Below are 18,392 nucleotides of genomic sequence, written 5' to 3' on the forward strand. Positions count from 1 at the left end.
ACGCCAGGCCTACCTGTCCATCTCCAACTCCCGGAGTTCACTCAAACTCATGTCCATCGAGTTGGTGATGCCATCCAGCCATCCCATCCTCTGTCGTCCCCTTCTCCTCTTGCCCCCAATCCCTCCCAGCATCAGAGTCTTTTCCAATGAGTCAACTCTTCGCATGAGGTGGCCAAAGTACTGGAGTTTCAGCTTTAGCATCATTCCTTCCAAAGAACACCCAGGACTGATCTCCTTTAGGATGGACTGGTGGGATCTCCTTGCAGTCCAAGGGACTCTCAAGAGTCTTCTCCAACACCACAGTTCAAAAGCATCAATTCTTCGGCGCTCAGCTTTCTTCACAGTCCAACTCTCACATCTATACATGACCACTGGAAAAACCATAGCCTTGACTAGATGGACCTTTGTTGGCAAAGTAATGTCTCTGCTTTTGAATATGCTATCTAGGTCGGTCATAACTTTTCTTCCAAGGAGTAAGCGTCTTTTAATTTCATGGCTGCAGTCACCATCTGCAGTGATTTTGGAGCCCCCAAAAATAAAGTCTGACACTGTTTCCCCTGTTTCCCATCTATTTGCCATGAAGTGATGGGACCAGATGCCATGATCTTCGTTTTCTGAATGTTGAGCTTTAAGCCAACTTTTTCATTCTCTTCTTTCACTTTCATCAAGAGGCTTTTTAGTTCCTCTTCACTTTCTGCCATAAGGGTGGTGTCATCTGCATATCTGAGATTATTGCTATTTTTCCCAGCAATCTTGATTCCAGTTTGTGCTTCTTCCAGCCCAGGGTTTCTCATGATGTACTCTGCATAGAAGTTAAATAAGCAGGGTGACAATATACAGCCTTGACCTACTCCTTTTCCTATTTGGAACCAGTCTGTTGTTCCATGTCCAGTTCTAACTGTTGCTTCCTGACCTGCATACAGGTTTCTCGAGAGGTAGGTCAGGTGGTCTGGTATTCCCATCTCTTTCAGAATTTCCCACAGTTTCTTGTGATCCACACAGTCAAAGGCTTTGGCATAGTCAATAAAGCAGAAATAGATGTTTTTCTGGAACTCTCTTGCTTTTTCGATGATCCAGCAGATGTTGGCAATTTGACCTCTGGTTCCTCTGCCTTTTCTAAAACCACCTTGAACATCTGGAAGTTCATGGTTCACATATTGCTGAAGCCTGGTTTGGAGAATTTTGAGCATTACTTTACTAGCGTGTGACATGAGTGCAATTGTGCAGTAGTTTGAGCGTTCATGTGTTACCCTCCATATAACCCATTGGCCAAGGCAGTCCTCATTTTCAAATCAAATCATTTTGGCTTTGATTCAAATAAAATCTGGCTTCTTTTTTTTTTTTTTTTGGTTAAAAGTGTTAGTAGTCGTCCCTTTGACTACATCTCTTCCTAATGCTAATTATAATTCTAAGATAGATGGTTTGTAGGTAGTGAAACTGGTAACCAGCAGACGAGGGACATTACCCTGGAGTCAGTCATGGGAGAGCTCTCCGCCCTGTTATAAGACTCCCTCAGGAGCCTCCAATTGTCCTTCTGTGTGATGTCCCAGGGGCTTCTATACCCAGGGCAATTCATCAGGATACTTTAGAATGGGTTCCCATTGGGAATCCATTCCATTAGAATTTGTTGTTTTCTCTGAAAAGTATAGGAGATCCTGAGACACACTTTTATCCCTAAGTCTGTTTTCTAGATTCTTGAAGAATGGGTTCCTTCTGCAGGTGATTACCCTCAGTTTAACCAGGCTCTGTTGATGTTTATAAATCTACAGTTGCAGGAGGGTTATACTCTCCATTCCTTTCTCTGGATATCAGGGGTCCCCCAAGAAAGTTAAGCGAGGTGGAGTTGTGTTATAGTGACTCTGAAAGAAACTAGTGATCGACCAGATTCTGGTGACGCTGTCATATAAGAGAGGCGCTGCATTAACCCACAAGGAAATCAAAGGCACTAGAAAGGTTGCTTTACAGTCAAAATATTGGCAAAGTATGCAAATTGAATATGTTTTCATTGATTGCTGTCTCAGGTGCTGGTCAAAGGAGATTTTAGGATAAATAGGCCTGGTCTCCTCCTTGCCTAGTTATTATTTCTTTTCTTCTGCTGACTTTGGGTGTAATTTGTTCTTTTCTGGTAAGTAGAAACAGCTCATGGATTTAAGACCATAGGATGTAGGCTTTCCCTTCTGAGTCCTGCTCTGGCTACATCCCACAAGTTTTGCTGTGTTGTGGTTTCATACCATTCAAAATACTTTTTCATTTCTCCTTTGGTTTCTTCTTTGACACATAGATTATTTACAGTTGCATTTCATTTCTGTTTCCCTGGTGGCTCTGTGGTAAAGAATCCACCTGCCAATGCAGGAAACACAGGCTCAATCCCTGAGTCAGGAATATCCCCTGAAGAAGGAAAGGGCAACCCACTCCAGTATTCTTGCCTGGGAAATCCCATGGACAGAGGAGCCTGGTGGACTACAGTCCATGGGGTCACAAAAGAGTCAGACATGGCGACTAAACAACAACAAATTTCATTTCTAAACATGTAAATATTTCCCAGGTACCCCTCTATCATTGATTTCTCACTTAATTCCACTGTGGTCAAAAAAACATTTTGTACAGGTTGAATCCACTTATATTTAATTTAATGAGTCTTGTTTTATGAGCCAGAATATGTTCTGTGTGTACTTGAGAAGAATGTGCATGCTAGTCTTGTCCAGCGGAGTGTTTTATAAAGGCGTTAGGTCACGTCAGTAGGTAAGCTGTAGTGTTGCTCAAGTCTTCTATGTGCTTGCTGATTTTCTGTCTACTTGCTCCACCGTTTACTGAGACGAGGGTGTTAAGACCTGACTATAATAGTGGATTTGACTCTCTTTTCCTTGCAGTTCTGTTGGGTTTTTACTTTCTGTCTTTTGAAGCTCTGTAATGTGGTCCTCAGAGAAGGCAATGGCACCCCACTCCAGTACTCTTGCCTGGAAAATCCCATGGATGGAGGAGCCTGGTAGGCTGCAGTCCATGGGGTCGCTAAGAGTCGAACACGACTGAGCAACTTCACTTTCACTTTTCACTTTCATGCATTAGAGAAGGAAGTGGCAACCCACTCCAGTGTTCTTGCCTGGAGAATCCCAGGGACAGGGGAGCCTGGTGGGCTGACGTCTATGGAGTCACACAGAGTCGGACACGCCTGAAGAGACTTAGCAGCAGCAGTAGCAATGTGGTCCTAAAACATTTAGGATTGTTATGTCTATTCTTTTACTTTTAACCTACGTGTATCTTTATATTTAAAGTGTGTTTCTTATAGGCAACATCTAGCTAGATCTTGCTTTTTAGACCAGCCTGACGATCTCTACCTTTGCACTGAGATGTTTAAACCATTTATATCTACTATTGTTACTGATAACGGTTGAGTATAAATCTGCCATCTCACTGTTTGTTTTCTATTTGTACCACCCATTCTATGTTCCTTTCTCTTTCTGCCTTCTTTTGGGTTGAAGAGTATTTATAATTTCACTTTATCTCTTTTGTTAGCTTATTAGTTATAACTTTCTGTCTCTCTTTCCCTGCCCCACCTCTCTCTCTTCAATGGTAGCTTTTGGAATTATAGTATACATCTTTAACTTATCACAACCTACCTCAACTGATATTATACCCCTTCATAGGCAGTTTAAGATTCTGCTTTACATTTTGTTTGTTTGTTTGGCTGTCTTGGATCTTTGTTAGGGTGCGGGCTTTCTCTGGTTGAGGTCAGCTGGGGGCTGCCCTGTGGATGTGGCGCACGGGCCTCTCGCCGCCGCGGCTCCTCTCGTTGCGGAGCACGGGCTCTAGGAGCTCGGGCTTCAGTAGTTGCGGTGTGTGGGCGCAGTCGTTGCGGCTCTCAGGCTCTAGAGCACAGGCTTCGTAGTTGCAGCAGCACCCGGGCTTAGTTGCTCCTCTGCATGTGGGGCTTCCCACCTAGCTTGGTCGGTAAAGAATCTGCCTGCAATGCTGGAGACCTGGGTTCAGTTCCTGGGTCAGGAAGATCCCCTGGAGAAGGAAATGGCAACCCACTCCAGTATTCTTGCTTGGAAATTCCCATGGACAGAGGAGCCTGCGGGCTATAGGTCCATAGGTCCATAGGTCGCAAGAGTCAGACACAACTTAGCGCTATCTTTGTTTCTTTCAGCATGTGGAATCTTCCCAAACTGGGGATCAAACCTGTGTTCCCTGCATTGGCAGGAGGATTCTTATCCACTGTACCACCACCAGGGAAGTCCTAGTTTAAGACTATTAAACATTATGCTTTCATTTCTTTCTTCCCAGCCTTTGTGCAATGGTTCTCACACATTTTTACTTCTACATATGTTATAAACCACGCAGGCTGCCTCTATGGCTTGTCTTTTTATGGGCTTCCCAGGTGACGCTGGTGGTAAAGAACCTGCCTACCAATGCAGGAGACACAGGGACGTGGATTTGATCCCTGGGTCTGAAAGGTCCCCTGAAGGAGGGCATGGCAACCCGCTCCAGTATTCATGCCTGGAGAATCCCATGGACAGAGGAGCCTGGGAGGCTACAGTCTAAAGAGTCGCAAATAGTTGGACACGACTAAAGAGAAGGATGCATGTTATAAACCCACAATATGTTGTTTTATTTTTGCTTTAAATTTTCACTTATATTTGAAAGAGATTTAAACAATAAGAAGAATTTCTTTCTACCCACACAATTACCATTTCTAGTGCTTTTCATTCTTTTCATTCCATTCTTCATCTGGTATCATTTTCCTTCTGTCTGAAGGACTTCTTTAACATTTCTTGTAATACACTACTGCTGTCAGTAAATTCTTTAAGTTTTCATGCATCTGGAAAGTGTTTTGCCCTCCTTCTGGATGGTATTTTTCTAGGTATAAAATTCTGGGTTAGCAGTTTCTGATGGAAATCCCCTGTCATTCTTGTTTTTGTTCTGTAAGTAATGGGTGTTTTTCTCAAGGTGCTTTTTAGATTTTCCTCTTTATCACTGGTTTTCAGAAATAATTGTGATGTGCCTGAGTGTGACTTTGTTTTGTTTTGTTTTGACGTTCCTTATGCTTCAGGTTTGTTGAGGTCTTCGGTCTGTAGGTTTTAATAAATTTGGATAAAACCTGGCTGTTATTTATTTAAATATCTTTTCTGTTCCCACCTCCATGAGTTTCAGATGGGTGGATATTAGTATATTAGCAGTTCTCCCACGGGTCACTAATGCATTTCTCTCTCTCTCTCTTTTTTTTTTAATGGCTTTATTTTTTCTACGAGTGTTTCCTTTTGGAAAGTTTCTATTGCTGTGTCTTCAAGTTCCTTAATCTTTTCTTCTGCATTGCCTCATGTGCTGTTAAAACCATCCAGGTGTGATTTTCATCTCAGACATTGTAATTTTCATCTAGAGTATCTGTAGTGTCTCTCACGTGCTGTTTCTTTCTTGAGCACGTGGAATACAGTTATGACTTGTAATATCCTTCTGTCCTTATTCCATCATACATGTCCTTTCCGGGTCAGTTTCAATGGATTGATTTCTCATTGTGGGTCATCTTCTCTTGCTTCTTTGCATGGCTGTTAATTTTTTTATGGGATTTTTATCTTGGATATTTTTGTATTCCTATTAATATTCTTGAGCTTTATTCCAGGGTGCAGTTATTTAGAAACAGTTCGACTCCCTTGGGCCAGCTTTTTATAGCTTTGTTAGATCAACAAGAACAGCCTTTAGTCTAGGGCCATTTTGCCCCCGCTATGGAGGGAAACCCTTCTGAGTACCCTTCCTGAACTTACCTATGTTATGAGGTTTTCCACTCCAGCTGGTGGGAACAGGAACTGCTCTTAGCCCTGTGATGCCCTTGGCCAGTTCTTTCCCCATCCACAGGCAGTTTCCTCATACTCACATGCTCTGACTCCCAGGGGCCCTCAGCAGAGCTCCAGACCTCACTCTCTCTGCAGCTCTGTCTTCTCTGGTTCTCTGCCCTGCAAACTCCAGCTGTCCTGGCCTCCCAGATCCTGCTCTTCAGTGTGGGGAGACTGCTGGGCTCTGCTGGGTGTCCACTCTCTGCACAATAGCCTGGAAACTCTAGGCAGGAAACCTGGGCGATTGCAGGTCTCATTTGTTTGGAAATCTAAGGCCTCCTGTCCTTTGTTGCCCAATGTCTTGGAAACCATCGTCTCACATTTTGTCTGTACATTAGTTGTTATAGTCGGGAGTGTGAATTGGTTCCTCTTACTCTGTCTTGGCTGGAGCCTGCCCTGAGTTCATAGCTCAGTTCTGTGGTACAGAGGAGTTTATTAAAGGAAAAACCAGTTACTTACTCAATACGGGATTTATCTTTTATTTGTAGATGAGGGCCCAAAAGATCACCAGCTGCCCCAATTCACCAGATTGTCAGTGCCTTAAAAAAAAAAGGATTAATTTTTAGTGGATCTTTATTTAGGGATTTTTACCCTAGACTGGCCCTTCTTTTGTAGTAAAACTATTTAGTTCTATGAACTCACAGTCATTTTCTAGATTAAAATAGCTAATTATGTACCGTTCTAAGAGCTTTCATTTATTATTTAATTTAGCCTTCAACCAACTCCATGAAGTATAGTCCTGTTACTGTCCCCATTTTGCTCATGAGGCTGTTAAAACAGAGAGGTAAAGTAACTTGACCCAGATCACATAGCCAGTAAGTGATAGCCAGGATTGAACCTGGGGTCTGGCTCCAAAGACTAGACATGTAATCAACACACAAAACTCCTTCTAGGTAAAGTTGTTCTGTGTATCCAGAGAGAGGGCAACTGACATGGGCTCCTGAGCTCTCAAACAAGCATGGCAGTCTTGCTTTCGCTTCTTGTGTTTTCTTTTTAAATAATGGCTGTATGTATGCACACATGCGTGCCGGGTCATACATGCTCATGATCTGGTTTCGCAAGATATAAGAGCATACTCGGTGAAAATAAATCTCCCATCTGCCTTTCTCACCTGAAACTCCCAAGTCCCCTCCATCCCCACCCCAGACCATCTCTTCAGTTTTAGTATGTCCTTCCAGGGAGATTCTTCATGTATACAAACATAGAAATAAGCAGCGGCATACTATCCCCTTCCTTCTGCACATTGCTCTTTTCATCTAACAAGACATTTTCAAGTCGTTCCATAATCGTAGGTGTAGTGCTGCCTTACTCTTTTTTTTTTGGGGGGGGGGGGTTTGATGTAGACCATTTTTAAAGTCTTTATTGAATCTGTTACAATATTGCTTCTGTTTTATGTTTTGGTTTTTTGGCCATGAGGCATGTGGGATCCTAGCCCACGGCTTGAACCCACACCCCCTGCACGGGAAGGTGAAGTCTTAGCCACTGGACCACCAGGGAAGTCCCTGCCTTCCTCTTTTTGAAGCTGCCTAGGGCTCCATTGTGTGGGTGTGCATTAATTTAGACCTGCTCCCTTTTTAAAGAACTTTAAAATGTTTCCATTTGTGCTCAGTCATTCAGTTGTGTCGGACTCTTTGTGACCCCATGGACCATAGGCTGCCAGGCTCCTCTGTCCATGGTGTTCTCCAGGCAAGAATACTGGAGTGGGTTGCCATTTCCTTCTGCAGGGGATCTTCCCGACCCAGGGATTGAACCTGCATTCTCCTGTGTCTAACCTGTGCTATTGTAAATCAGGCTGCAAAAAATATCCTTATATTTTATCACATGTATGCATCCCATATATGTTAACATATGTATATGTGATTTCCTACATGTGCAAACATATCTGCAGGTTAATTCACTGAAAGTGGAGTTGCTGTCAGAGGGTTTGTGCTTTTGATATGCTGGTGAAGTGAAGTGAAGTGAAGTCGCTCAGTCGTGTCCGACTCTTTGTGACCCCATGGACTGTAGCCTACCAGGCTCCTCTGTCCATGGGATTTTCCAGGCAGTAGTACTGGAGTGGATTGCCATTTCCTTCTCCAGGGGATCTTCCCAAGCCAGGGATCGAACCCAGGTCTCCCACAGTGTAGATAGATGCTTAACCGTCTGAACCACCAGGGAAGTTTGATATGCTGGTTCAGTTCAGTTCAGTTCAGTTGCTCAGTCGTGTCCGACTCTTTTCGACCCCATGAACCGCAGCACGCCAAGCCTCCCTGGCGTGCTCCATCACCAACTCCCGGAGTTCACCCAGACTCATGTCCATCGAGTCAGTGATACCATCCAGCCATCTCATCCTCTGTGGTCCCCTTCTCCTCCTGCCCCCAATCCCTCCCAGCATCAGAGTCTTTTCCAGTGAGTCAACTCTTTGCATGAGGTGGCCAAAGTACTGGAGTTTCAGCTTTAGCATCATTCCTTCCAATGAACACCCAGGGCTATCTCCTTCAGAATGGACTGGTTGGATCTCCTTGCAGTGCAAGGGACTCTCAAGAGTCTTCTCCAACACCACAGTTCAAAAGCATCAATTCTTCGGCGCTCAGCTTTCTTCACAGTCCAACTCTCGCATCCATACATGACCACTGGAAAAACCATAGCCTTGACTAGACGGACCTTTGTTGGCAAAGTAATATCTCTGCTTTTGAATATGCTATCTAGGTTGGTCATAACTTTCCTTCCAAGGAGTAAGCGTCTTTTAATTTCATGGCTGCAGTCACCATCTGCAGTGATTTTGGAGCCCAAAAAAAAAAGTCTGACACTGTTTCCACTGTTTTCCCATCTATTTCCCATGAAATGATGGGACCAGATGCCATGATCTTCCTTTTCTGAATGTTGAGCTTTAAGCCAACTTTTTCACTCTCCTCTTTCACTTTCATCAAGAGGCTTTTTAGTTCCTCTTCACTTTCTGCCATAAGGGTGGTGTCATCTGCATATCTGAGGTTATTGCTATTTCTCCTGGCAGTCTTGATTCCAGCTTGTGCTTCTTCCAGCCCAGGGTTTCTCATGATGTACTCTGCATAGAAGTTAAATAAGCAGGGTGACAACATACAGCCTTGACGTACTCCTTTTCCTATTTGGAACCAGTCTGTTGTTCCATGTCCAGTTCTAACTGTTGCTTCCTGACCTGCATATAGGTTTCTCAAGAGGCAGGTCAGATGGTCTGGTATTCCCATCTCTTTCAGAATTTCCCACAGTTTCTTGTGATCCACACAGTCAAAGGCTTTGGCATAGTCAATAAAGCAGAAATCGATATTTTTCTGGAACTCTCTTGCTTTTTCCATGATCCAGCGGATGTTGGCAATTTGATCTCTGGTTCCTCTGCCTTTTCTAAAACCAGCTTGAACGTCAGGAAGTTCACGGTTCACGTATTGCTGAAGTCTGGCTTGGAGAATTTTGAGCATTACTTTACTAGCGTGTGAGATGAGTGCAATTGTGCAGTAGTTTGAGCATTCTTTGGCATTGCCTTTCTTTGGGATTGGAATGAAAACTGACCTTTTCCAGTCCTGTGGCCACTGCTGAGTTTTCCAAATTTGCTGGCATATTGAGTGCAGCACTTTCACAGCATCATCTTTCAGGATTTGGAATAGCTCAACTGGAATTCCATCACCTCCACTAGCTTTGTTCGTAGTGATGATGCTTTCTAAGGCCCACTTGACTTCACATTCCAGGATGTCTGGCTCTAGGTGAGTGATTACACCATCGTGATTATCTTGGTCGTGAAGATCTTTTTTGTACAGTTCTGTGTATTCTTGCCACCTCTTAATATCTTCTACCTCTGTTAGGATATGCTGGTAGCAGTGACTAAATTGTCCTCCAGCAAGACTGCAGTGGTTCACACTCTTGTAACAGCACATCAGAATATATGTTTCTCCAACAGTCTATTAAACTTTTTCCATGCTATGTTTATTTTTAAAATAATGGTTATGAACACCCTATCAGAGAGTTGCCTTTTCAAGAGATAGGGTGACACTGCAGTTTGTCTTAGTAAATGAAACAAATGACCAAAGATTAATTCCCTTTTATTCATGATCGTTTACTCAGTTGAGTCCACAGCCTTCACCTATGCCTAGTCCTGGGTATGAGGGCTAGAAAGATCTGTGACTTGATCCCTGTCCCCAGGCAGCTCACCGTGTAGAGGGAGCCGCAGAGGAGAAACGACCGTGATAGTGGGGGGCGCCGTTTGTGTTCCGCACAATTGCAGAGAATGGGATAACTGAACAGGGGAAGGGTTGCTGGATGTCTTAGGAAGCGTTGCCAGGATCTCTTGATCGTGTTAAACTTGAGGGGGAGTGTCATCCCGGAAGCAGCCAGTTGGAGAGGAGGAAGCCAGGCTCCTCCATGTGGATTCCGGGCCACTGGAAGCCTTTCTGGAGGTTGCCGCGGGCACCTCCCTGCAGAACTGCCGGCTGCATGCGGGAAATCGGCGGGCTGTGATTGGAGGGACGTTGCTGGTGGGGATAATGAACCCGGTAGTGTCGGCAGAGGCGATTGGCCGCACCCTGCTGCAGTGAGAATGCAGGCTTGGATGCTCGGGTGCTCACCGGTGTGATGCTGCTCCTTAGTTCAGAGAGGACAAGCTGACTGATCGGAAGCTAGAAGAAGTTGGCTTCTGCCTCAGGAGAGGTCTCTCGGGCCGTCAGCCTTTTCTGTCTGTCTGTCTTTTTTTTTTTTTTTTTTTTTTTTTGCCAAAAAGCCAAACCTTTGATCACAGTCCACCTGCAAAAGTGAATTTTGATTGGAAGAAGCTCCAGCGGCTCTCTCGTGGCCAGCAACCCCCCCGACGGGGCTGTCAGTGAGCTGCTTCGCAGGCCAGGCACGACAGCAGTGAGAAGGCAGGACGCAGCCACGACAGGCAGAGCTGCCAGCCCTCCCAACTTCTCAGGCTAGTCATCCAAGCAGCTGTGTAGCCAGAGACCTTCGGTGTTGTGGTCACAGCCCTCAAAAGTGAGCGGTCACTGGCGGCAACGTGGGGAGTAAGCCGGAATGTTTCAGATGCTGTGGCATTTTCTGTCTAGCTTTTTCCCCAGGGCCGGGTGCCAAGGCTCCAGAGAGGGCAGCGGGAATGAAGTCAGAGGCACCCCGGCCCCGGCTCAGAGAGACCAGATGCCAAGCTTTTTGGGGAAGCAGGACGGAAGGGCTGAGGCCACGGAAAAGAGACCCACCATCTTGCTGGTGGTCGGACCTGCAGAGCAATTTCCTAAGGTAATGGCAATGTCGAGAGGACCTCCTAGGTGAGGGGCTGACCTGGAGAAAGCTGGAGAGTGGGGAAGGAAGAGAAAACTTATGAATGAATTCATGTGGTACCAGGGGCCTGGGGAGAAGTGTTAGACAGTAAAGAAGCCCAACTTTAGTCCGGTTTTCCTGTGGCTGCTGCACCAGCTTGATTACCTTATGTGACCACTTCAGTGGCCATTTGAGGAAGGAAGGTGGAATGCAATGGGAGATAAACCCTAGGATGTATCACTGTGGCCCCAGAAAGCCATTTGAAAGGAAGGGGCAGTTACAGTGTGTCTTAGGTATTAGCATTTTAAACAGCTCAGGGAGGACAGACCTCAAGTGGGCCACAGAGCAAACCTTCAAAGGTGAACCCAGGTGCTGGGAACTAGGGAGGACCAGCCTGTCCTGCATCCCAAAGGTCAGACCCTCTGCCTTGGTGGGCAGAGGACCCGTCTTACCATTCCATTGGAGAGGAGGGGAGCAGGGGGGCAGAATTGAGGCTGAAGGCTCAGGGCGCAGAGGCCGGTAGTCCTCTGGAGTCCTAAGGTCTGCTGAGTGCGGGGGTCTTCCATCCATCTCACGCCATGAGTATGGGTTATGTCATCTGATCCCCTCAAGAGCCAGGGTAAGTGGTAGCATCCCCATTTCACAGATGAGGAAACTGAGGTGGAGAAAGGTTAAGTAATTTTCCCAGGATTAAACAATAAAGGAAGGGAAGGGGTGAGATTTCACTCTAGTCTACCTGGAACTTTGCCCTGTACTGCCTCACCTTCCCTTAAGAAAGCCACAGGGACTACTCCGGTTCTGTTCAGGATTAGAACCGAAAGGCTGCTTGGCTGGATTTCTCCCGCCCAAGGTAGCAATGCCGGGTTTACCTCCCGAGCCTTGGTTACTCTGAATTTTTTCTCCTTTCTCAAGGTAAAAATCAACTGGAAAAAGGAAGGAGAGTCTGCCCTATGTGCGGCACACTGCAGAGTCCAGAAAAGGCTCTGCTGGGTTGAACTGCTGCGTTTATGAAACAGATGTTCATGTTTACTTTGCTCAGTGGGAGGGACCTTTTTAAAAAAAAAAATTATTTCTTTGCCTGCCCTGGGGCTTAGTTGCGGCATGCAGTATCTTCAGTTGAGGTATGTGGGATCTAGTTCCCTGACCAGGGATCAAACCCAGGCCTCCTACGTTGGGAATATGAAGTCCTAGCCCCTGGACCACCAGGGAAGTCCCAGGAGGGACTTTTGATGACACAACTTTTGCCGTGGTTGCAGGTTAAGCAATGAGAAAAATCTTTAGTCTGTGTTCAACCACTGGCAGCGGGGGTCTGAGCGTCTGTACTGTGCCTGAGGCATGGCAGGTGTCGCTGTCGACCTTTCAATCATTTTAGAGGCGCCTGGAAATGGCTGCAGGGTTATCTGTTGGAAGGAACTTTTATCTCCAGACCTGCTTGCTTACAGTCAAGGGATTATGGGACTGGCTGGCTCCCTTTTAAATTCACTACTTTTTACTTTAATAATTAACTGCTCCATTTCCCAGACTCATACTAACTGGCACCCCTTGCCAGTCCTCCCCCCTCTGCCTGGGCTGGCTGGCATTAGAACTCTCTGTTCTGAACAGCTTCTTTCCTGACCTACAGAATTGGGAGCAAGGCGGGCTGGAACGTAAGACCCACACCTCTCACTGGCACTTCTCCCCAAAAGGGACATGAATCAGCTGGCTGGGGCTCGGGAGAGCCCCAAGAGGGAGGTGGATCAGCCGGTTTGATTTGAAGCAAGCAGGAAAGCACAGCTGGGCAGTGTGGACCCTTTAAAGGCAGATAACGAAGAACTGGAATAGTGGTTCAGCAGTGTGTCCTCTTCCAGCGCAGCTGCTCTTGAAAGTAGAGGGTTAGGGGTTGTGATCATTGGCTGGTGGGGCCTGGCTCGCTGTTTCTCTGCCATTTCTCTCAGGCAGAGGCTGCCGCAACTGCATGGGAACCTGGTGGAAACATTCACTTTGGTTCTCAGGCTTCTCAGTTTCCCAGCATTGCTTCTCTGTTTAATTCTCACTTCCCTCTTTTAAATATGTCTGCTAGTGAGTCAGGTTCCTGCAAGTTTTTATTCTAGGAACTGTTCCAGTTTCCACCCTTTATCTTTGTCTTCCAGTTGATCTGCAGTTGGAGAAGAAATCCTTTAGTCTGGAGTGGGAGGTACCCCAAGCTGCATTCAAGCTTTCAAATCCTGAGGGGCCGTCTCCTCAGAAGCTCAGAGAATTTTTGCTCATTGTGTGTCTAATTGCCAAGTGCAGCTCCAGTGGAAACCGGCTCCACTGGGCTGTCATGGCAACCCGATCATCAAATGACACTGCAACCGCGGTAGCACATGAGGCTCTGAGAGCCTTATGGGTGGGCGGGGCTAGAGTAGCCGGATGCTGGCAAGGCTCCTTCGCATATTAATATTTTGGGCTTGGTCTGAGTCATCGGAGGGGGGCGGCGGAAATGCTTTATGAACTAATGCCACACTCCCATAGGTACTCTACTTGCCCTGTTCTTACTCATGGTATTCCAGCTCTTGAGGGAAGCACCTGTTTCTCTGGAATGAAACAGTAGTAGAACAAGGAAAGCCTGTGGGGTCGGCACGTTGGCAGGTCTGAAGGTAAGAAAATGCTCGTGAGAGGAACTGCAGATTAAGGGAAGTGGAATACCACTGAATTCTCAGGGATCGGGAGTGACTGTCGTCATTTCCCAGGACTAGTTGTTAGAGGAATGGACTTTGGAAGAAAAGAGACAAAAGTGGATCTAGGTCACAAAATTAGAACAGGTAAAGAGAGCAGAGGAGGGGGAAGAGTGCATTATACTCAAGGATCCAGAAACACCTGGGGCTGATGTCAAACATCAGGAACTGAACTGGTGTCAAACATCCTACTTTATGAACCTTTTTTTTTTTGGCCATGCCACGTGACATGGGTTTCCATGGAGGCTCAGATGGTAAAGAATCTGCCTGAAATGCAGGAGACCCGTCTTCAATCCCTGGGCTGGGAAGATCCCCTGGAGAACTGAATGGCAACCCCCTCCAGGGTTCTTGCCTGGAGAATCCCATGGACAAAGGACAAAACCGCAGGCTGCAGTCCATGGGGTTACAAAGAATCAGACACAACCGAGCAACTACGCTTTCACTCTCGTGTGACATGTGGGATCTTAGTGCCCCAACCAGGGATTGAACCCGTGCCCCCCCGCAGTGGAAGCAGAGCCCTAACCACCAAACCGCCAGGCACGTCCCGAGCCCTGCTTTATTCTTCCTTATTTGTATTTCCCACCTATGTGTTCAGCACTGTAACAGGTAGAGTTTCTTGTGGCTTTTTTTTTTTTTTTTTTTAAAGCTAAGTCTAAAATTGCTCCCCCACACCTGCCACCTCCCATGTGAGGTCCAGCTCATTGTAATGCTCAGGGTCAGTCTGAGGAAGTGTTCTTTTGAAACTGAATTCTAAAATCTCTTTATGGCAGTGTCAGGCTTGGGTGCTGATTTACGTGGCTGTTGTAACAAGAGCCAGGCCCCGGGTGAGCCTCAGCCCCGCCGCCAGCTGGCTCTCGGGCCTGAGCAAACCAGGTGGCCTCTCCTGGTCTGATTCTTCTTCTCAGAGATTAAGAGGTCACCCCAGGGCCCCTCTGGGGCCCAGTGTCTGTCATTCCAGGAAAAGAACATTTGCCTTGGAACTCCAGGTGCCTGGAGGTCTCAACTAGGAAGCTGCCATTTCTGTGTGACAGAAGAACTCTGCATGACCTGTGCAACTCAGAGCGGGGGGTGGTGGATGGTTTAAATAAACAACCAAATGCCAGTGTGCGTTTGTCCAGTGAAGACATTCTGTTGGACGTGAACACGGTTGCAAAACAGAAATACGTTGGAGCTCTTTTTTAAGAATAACATTGGAATAGAATTAATATAAGCATTGTTAAGATTACATCTTGACAAGCACATGTAGAACTTTTCAGAGAACATTTCTGACCCTGGTGGTACCATTGGTCTGTAGGATGATGAGCTCTGTTATGATCAGGAAGATTCCATTCTGTTTATTGTAGAAGATAGTTGCCCTTGTTTGATGAAAATATGATTAACACATTTACAGGAGATTTGGAAAATATACAACAAGGTTACATATAGATCATTCCTTATATGTTAAATATTGATTTCACTTTCATATGACTTTGTTTTCAAATCTCTTCTCAGGTTTGTAAATATGTCATAAAACTCAGTGGTACCAAAACAAAACAAAAAAAGCCCTCAGTGGTACAGTTATGTTTACCACCATTATTTGAAAAACATAGTTTAGTAGAAAATGAACATCTCTAATTTAACAACTTATTCGTTCAGTCAAAATATTTGCCATTTTGTATTGGAAGGATTACAGTCATCATTGAAATGAGACACTTCAACAGATCTGTGTAATTTGTTTTCATTTCAGAAGCACACATGAATAATTTTGAAAAGGAAGATCAGCAGTTAAAGTTCAGCTTTTTTACTTATAAATGTGAACTTCCTTTAAAATAAAAGTAATAATACAGTATCTTGTTGAGGTAGGCAAAATGCCCTGCGGACTCTTTATTTGCAGACACTTGGGAAACCAAACCTAAGGTCTTCATTGAGAATGGTCATGTTTGTTACTTGGGGTCTTAGAGCCCTGCCAAGGATGATTCATTCATTCAGAAACTGCTTCTATCAGGCACCTTCCGTGATCAAGGCAAGGGCTCATTCCAGACAAGGAGGTACAATGGCCCTGCCTTCGGGGACCCCAACAGTAGAGATAAGATGTATGTTAAAATAGCCCTAAAGTAGAACATTCTGGATTGGGTGGCTTAACAGACATCTGAGTGACTTGGATTTAGGTGGAGGCTGAGGAGGCATTTGCCCAAATAATCCTGAGCTGCCTCTGAGTACACCATTGGATCCACCCAAGTGAATGGATAAAACAGCCCAAGACCTGTTTTTACAGACTTACCCTGAGATCTCTTTGGAAGGGCTGAAACATGGGGTTAGCCAAGAAGTTCTTTCAGGTTTTTCTGTAACCTCTCACAAGAAAGCCAAACGAACTTTTTGGCCAACCCCATAATATAAGTTCCTAAAATCTGTTTTATACTGATGTACATAAGCATCAGCATCTTGTTTTCAGAACCTTTTTCAAGTTCTTAACAAAAAGCTTTTTAGTGAATTTAAGAAGTTCCTTTCACTTTTGTGGATCAACAAATGATAAAAATCCGTTTTTAACCCATCCTAGTAGTGAGGTTTTGTCTATATTAGGAAGTGGCGCACTGTAGATGGAACAAGGCGAGACGGATTCCTTTTTCATCTCTGTGATGAAATTCATCTCTGCAGCATGAATCTGACAACTTCAGTGCGAAGGGATGAGGTGGAGGTGGCGGGGTGGCCCTTAAATAAAGATCAGATCTTGACTCTCCAGGACCTGAGATTTTTTTTTTTTCTCATCCTCACCTAAAAGGGGTGTTCTAGGGCAGTGTTGTTCAGTAGAACTTTCTGTGGTGATGGAAATGCTCGGTGAATACTTGTGACTGTCAAGCTATGCAACCCATGCAGAAGGAAGTGAATTTTTAATTTCATTTCATTTTGACTTATTTAAAATTGAGGACTTCCTTGGTGGTCCAGTGGTTAAGACCCCCTGCATTGGAGACAAGGGTTCCATCCCTGATTGGGGAACTTAAGATCCCCACATGTTGCGATGCAATAAATTAATGAAAATAAAAATGCAAAACTTCTGTATTGAGCAGCACGGTTCTAAGCTGAAAAGCTCCAATCCTCTGAACTTTGGAGTGTTCTGAGTGAACGTGGACTCTGAAAACTACTTCCGTGGGTCCTGAGTGAGGCTCAGGCTGACCCTAGATTGGTGCTGCTAAGGCGTCCCCCCAGCACAGTGACCTTAGCCTAGGGTGTCCTCTTCCTGCCGCCCCCCCCACCACCACGTCAGCCTCTCCACACTTGGTGGGGTCTCCAGGCCAAACCTGCAGAAGGGGTGCTCATGTGCAAGGTGGCCTGGGAAAGAAAGGTCCCTGGAGCCAGCCAGCTCAGGAGCAGCTCCGGGACAGATGAATGAGCCCCCCTACAATCCCATGGGACCCCTCCCAGCATCTCCCTACCACCCCTGACTTTCTGCCCTCACAGCTAAACTGGACACATTCAGTAAGCCCTGATTTGATCTCTGCCTCCACTAATTTTTCTGCTGGAAATGATTTACTAAGGGGAGAAACTACGGTATTGTGTGACGCGTTTGGGGACCTTGTAGAAAAAAACAGGCCAGAGCCAGTTTGTTTGTTTGGAGGGGTTGGCAGCTGGTGCGTGAAGGTTTGTTTGGGGGACAGGGCCAAATGCGCTGCCTGTCTCGGAAGGGTTAACCGGGGAGCTGGTGACGTCAGTCTTGATCTTCATCCCCTGGCACTGGGGCAGTGCCCGCCTCCTCGCGGGGCTGTGTGCTCATTGGCTGTTGGCTGGAAGTACAGTGAGCAGACTTTTTTTTTTCAATTAAGCCAAAGGGCAGGGCTGAGGCAGCCAATGACAGCTGCGCCCCAGCATATCTTGTGCGAGTGCGCCGGGGCCAGGCAGCGTTCCCGGCGTCCACGCCGCCTGAAGCAGCTCCCGCCAGCATGCTCTGCCTGTGCCTCTATGTGCCCCTCATCGGGGAGGCCCAGACCGAATTCCAGTACTTCGAATCCAAGGGGCTTCCTGCCGAGCTGAAGTCCATCTTCAAACTCAGCGTCTTTATCCCCTCCCAGGAGTTCTCCACCTACCGCCAGTGGAAGCAGGTCTGTACTGGGATGCAGAAGGCAGGCAGGCAGGCATTTCATCAGCGTTGACTCAGTGAAGGCCCGAGCTGGTAGAGGGTCCCATGCCTCCGGCTCACTTGATTTCCAGCCATGCCAGTTTTTCCCCAGCAGGCGCGTGGCTGTAGCCGGCTACAGGGCTGCGTCACGGGAGAGACTAGCTCTCATGTGACTTCCAAGGGAGGCTGGAATTATAGAGGAGGCACTTGTGGAAGAGGGAAAGGACTTTTCTTGCGGAGAGTGGGTGCAGGGCAGTGCAGGGCCAGAAAGTGGGGGCACGGTCTGGCTGCTGCGGGGGTATTTCTCTGAGCGGGGGGGCAGAGAGGGGGAGGGCAGAGGCCCCTCGTTGGAGGCACAGGAGTTGGAACTGTGACTGCAGAGGCTGGAGGTGACAGGACTGTGCTCTGGGTGAAACAGAACAACAGGCAGGGGTGAGGGGACCTTCCTAGGGGGTCTCTTTGGAGCCAGAGGCAGCAGAGATCATTACCATTTTAAATATGGGGAAACAGCTACAGCATCTGAGA

At 46.4% G+C, this 18,392-nt stretch overlaps 1 protein-coding gene across 6 annotated transcripts in view; it reads left to right on the top strand.

Annotated features, from left to right (window-relative positions):
• SLC25A25 (solute carrier family 25 member 25) overlaps positions 1-18,392 on the top strand; it is a 36,637-nt gene that overhangs the window by 8,573 nt on the left and 9,672 nt on the right. Inside the window, exon 1 of one of the 6 annotated variants that reach the window (XM_006065408.4) lies at positions 10,586-11,060. The exons of 2 other annotated variants lie outside the window; for them this stretch is intronic. In XM_006065408.4, the coding sequence (XP_006065470.1) occupies positions 10,842-11,060 (219 nt within the window). In that variant the 5' untranslated portion in view covers positions 10,586-10,841. Of the gene's footprint in view, positions 1-10,585; positions 11,061-17,556; positions 17,851-18,392 lie in introns of those variants that run through there. 3 more of the 6 variants (XM_006065409.4, XM_006065410.4, XM_006065411.4) reach the window with 3 other exon arrangements.

This window comes from Bubalus bubalis, chromosome 12 (assembly GCF_019923935.1).
Source record: "Bubalus bubalis isolate 160015118507 breed Murrah chromosome 12, NDDB_SH_1, whole genome shotgun sequence".
Classification (NCBI taxonomy): Eukaryota; Metazoa; Chordata; class Mammalia; order Artiodactyla; family Bovidae; genus Bubalus; species Bubalus bubalis.